The sequence below is a fragment of the Tenrec ecaudatus genome, chromosome 2 (assembly GCF_050624435.1).
Source record: "Tenrec ecaudatus isolate mTenEca1 chromosome 2, mTenEca1.hap1, whole genome shotgun sequence".
Classification (NCBI taxonomy): Eukaryota; Metazoa; Chordata; class Mammalia; order Afrosoricida; family Tenrecidae; genus Tenrec; species Tenrec ecaudatus.
In genome coordinates this window covers 238046006-238048725 of record NC_134531.1, presented here as the reverse complement: position 1 = coordinate 238048725, position 2720 = coordinate 238046006, and the positions used below count along the sequence as shown (strand labels likewise).

The window sequence follows — 2720 nt, the reverse complement described above, 5'->3', positions numbered from 1 at the left end:
ATTTTTATTTTGTTCACTTATAGAATCTAAGATTTAAATGGGGCTGGTGCATTTTCAGTTATACACATACACATGTTGATTTTATCATGCTAGGCAATTTTTTAAATTGTCTTTGGTAACAGATTATGTATGACTTAATTGTTTTGTACAGGATTCAATTTGACAAGAGGTGGTTGTATGAAAGCTAGATTTTATTTCAGTTTGACTGTGGGTGAATATATAAGGGTTGAGTCCCAATCTGTTAATCAGGTCACAGCCTGATGGTGCCCCCTTGAGGGTGTGACCTTTCATAGGAGAGAAACTGGGAACTTTTCTTTCTTGAGGACACTTCACCTTCTTTCTCACTGGTACTTCACTGGGACTCTGTGTCTGCCTTCAGGAATGCCCCATGTGGGCTATGTGACCTTGAGACTGTCAGTATCCTGCCATGTTTTCACCAACCTTGAATCCATGTGACTATACACACATCCGACTGGGATTTCCGTGCATCTCGCTTCACCTTTCTGCATCCCCTGCCTGCAGTTATGTGACTCTGAAGACTTATGAACTTGAGTTGGAAAGGACTGGGATGCTTTCTGAATCTAAGACTTCTTTTTGATAGACAGCCACTGGTTTTCTTTCTCTAGACCTCTCAGCCTAACACGGATACCACTATCTCTTTTCCTGGGGGCATGGTTTACTACAAGTCAGCCACACATCCAGCAAAGCCATGCTTGGTGTGTAAGAACTGTCTGGAACCCAGAGAGAAAGCTGAAGATCATTAAAAGAGTAAATCTAAATCTCTGTTGGAAGTGGCAGAGGCCACCAAGACCAGATGTACCAGGGACTGTGGCACCAAGGTTCAAAGGAACATTGATGAGACTATGGGTGTGGTAGTAACATAATTTCATGTCCACCTGATAAAAGAATGAAAGGTGGCATCTAGTCTGTCAGTCAGTTTACAGACTGAAAATATCTGGCTGTGGGAGTGGCTTCATCATGGGGATTCTGGGGATGTCCTCTCTTCCTCTTGGGAGGCGGGACAAACACTTTCTCTGCTTCACCTACCTGTTGATAAGCCAGATGGAACCACCCTGAGGCAGCTGGATCCATGGAGTTGCATCCACTGCCCTTGTTTCCACAGGACTTTCCACCCACCGGCCTGTGATCCTGCTGCATTTGGCAACTTTTCATGTGCTGCGTGACTCTGAAGAGAAATTCATTGTCTAATATTGGAATAATGGGCTAATATTGAACTTATGGAAGTGAACTGAAATTGGCTGGGATACTTTATTGATGCATCATTAGTTGTTGATATAAAGTTCTTTCTTACAGATATATGATTATCAATGAATTTGTATCTCTAGTCAATCCAGTCTAATACAATGGGTAACTTCTCTTCATCTGGCCTAAGATTAGGGAGCTGTGGGCTGACTTTCTGATTATTGCAGTTAATTATTGAACCCAGAATAGATGCAGAGAATTGGGTGGGGGGAGGGATGGTTCATGTCAGCATAGGCAAAGAAGGATGGGCCATGGAACCTTGTGTGACTCCCTGCCTGTGCTAATAGGGAAGTGAGAGGAGGGAAGGGAGAGCCACTTTGATTCCTCAAAAGGAGAATGAGTTCTGAAAAGAAAAAAAGTAAAGAGGGGGTGAGGCAGGGACTGGTGCCCAGCTCTAGAGACAGGAAAGCTTTTGTCCTAACTCTGGGAAGGTTACCCGGGAGCTATATCTGAGTTGTGAGGTATATCTGATTAAAGAGATATATCTGACTCACGGTGCCAAATAGATTAGATTACAAGATGTTTTCCTCAGTTTGTGCTTCTCAGTGTGGGGTGCAACAGTTTTTGCCTAATCTTCCTGCCTAGCAAATATATTATCAAGAGAAAAAGGTCAAGGTTAGATTATATGACATTTATTTATTTATTTATTTATGGGTTATTAAAGGAGTCTTTATTGTTTTCTTTTGTAGTTCTTAACTTGCTGGGCACTCCACTGCACTACTGTTGATGTCCTCTATGATGTCATGCGAGTGGTGCCCGGCAACATTGCAGCTCACAGACTGGGCAGTCCCCAGGATCTCTTTAATAGTTCCAGACAGTTCTCTGGCCAAAGACCCGTGCTGCCTCTGGTGCGCAATGCCGACAATCTCATCGAAAGTGACGTTCCCACTATGCTTAATGTTTTTCTGCTTCATTCTATCCCTGAGCAGTTCCTTGAGTGCTTTGATGATGAGGGCGGAAGCAGAAGGCACGACTTCAATCTGGGCTTGTCTGTTCTGAATGGTCAATTTCACAGTAATCCTTAAGCCCTTCCAGTCACCGGTTGCCTTGGCAATGTCATCACCAAACTTCTTTGGAGACAAGCCCAGGGGGCCGATCTTGGGGGCCAGCGTGGACATGGCACCGACTTGCCCACCGGTGCACCTTAAGTACACGACTTTGATCTCGTTGGGGTCGAACTTGGGCGGCATGGCAGAGGCAGCTGGTGTCTGATGAACCCAGATGCGGGACCATGATATTTATTTTAAAGACAAATTTAAAAGGCAAATATATTTCTGTTACATGTCTATTTTTCCTTAAACAAACATGAGATAGAGACAAACAGAGAAAAGACAATTATGTTAGTTGAAATGGGAAAATTAAGTGTCTGAGGATGAGACGTATAAGAAAAAGTTACGTAGATATATATAAACTCTTGAATATTAAGTGGGATCTCATGAAAGTATAAAAGATATATT

General features: G+C 43.0%; 1 protein-coding gene across 1 annotated transcript; it reads right to left on the bottom strand.

Annotated features, from left to right (window-relative positions):
* Nucleotides 1-1955: 1955 nt before the first annotated feature.
* Nucleotides 1956-2486, bottom strand: LOC142441400 (large ribosomal subunit protein uL11-like). Its single transcript, XM_075543407.1, has one exon. It carries the CDS (start codon nucleotides 2451-2453, stop codon nucleotides 1956-1958), a length of 498 nt encoding a protein of 165 aa, XP_075399522.1. The 5' UTR covers nucleotides 2454-2486.
* Between the last annotated feature and the right edge of the window lie 234 nt (nucleotides 2487-2720).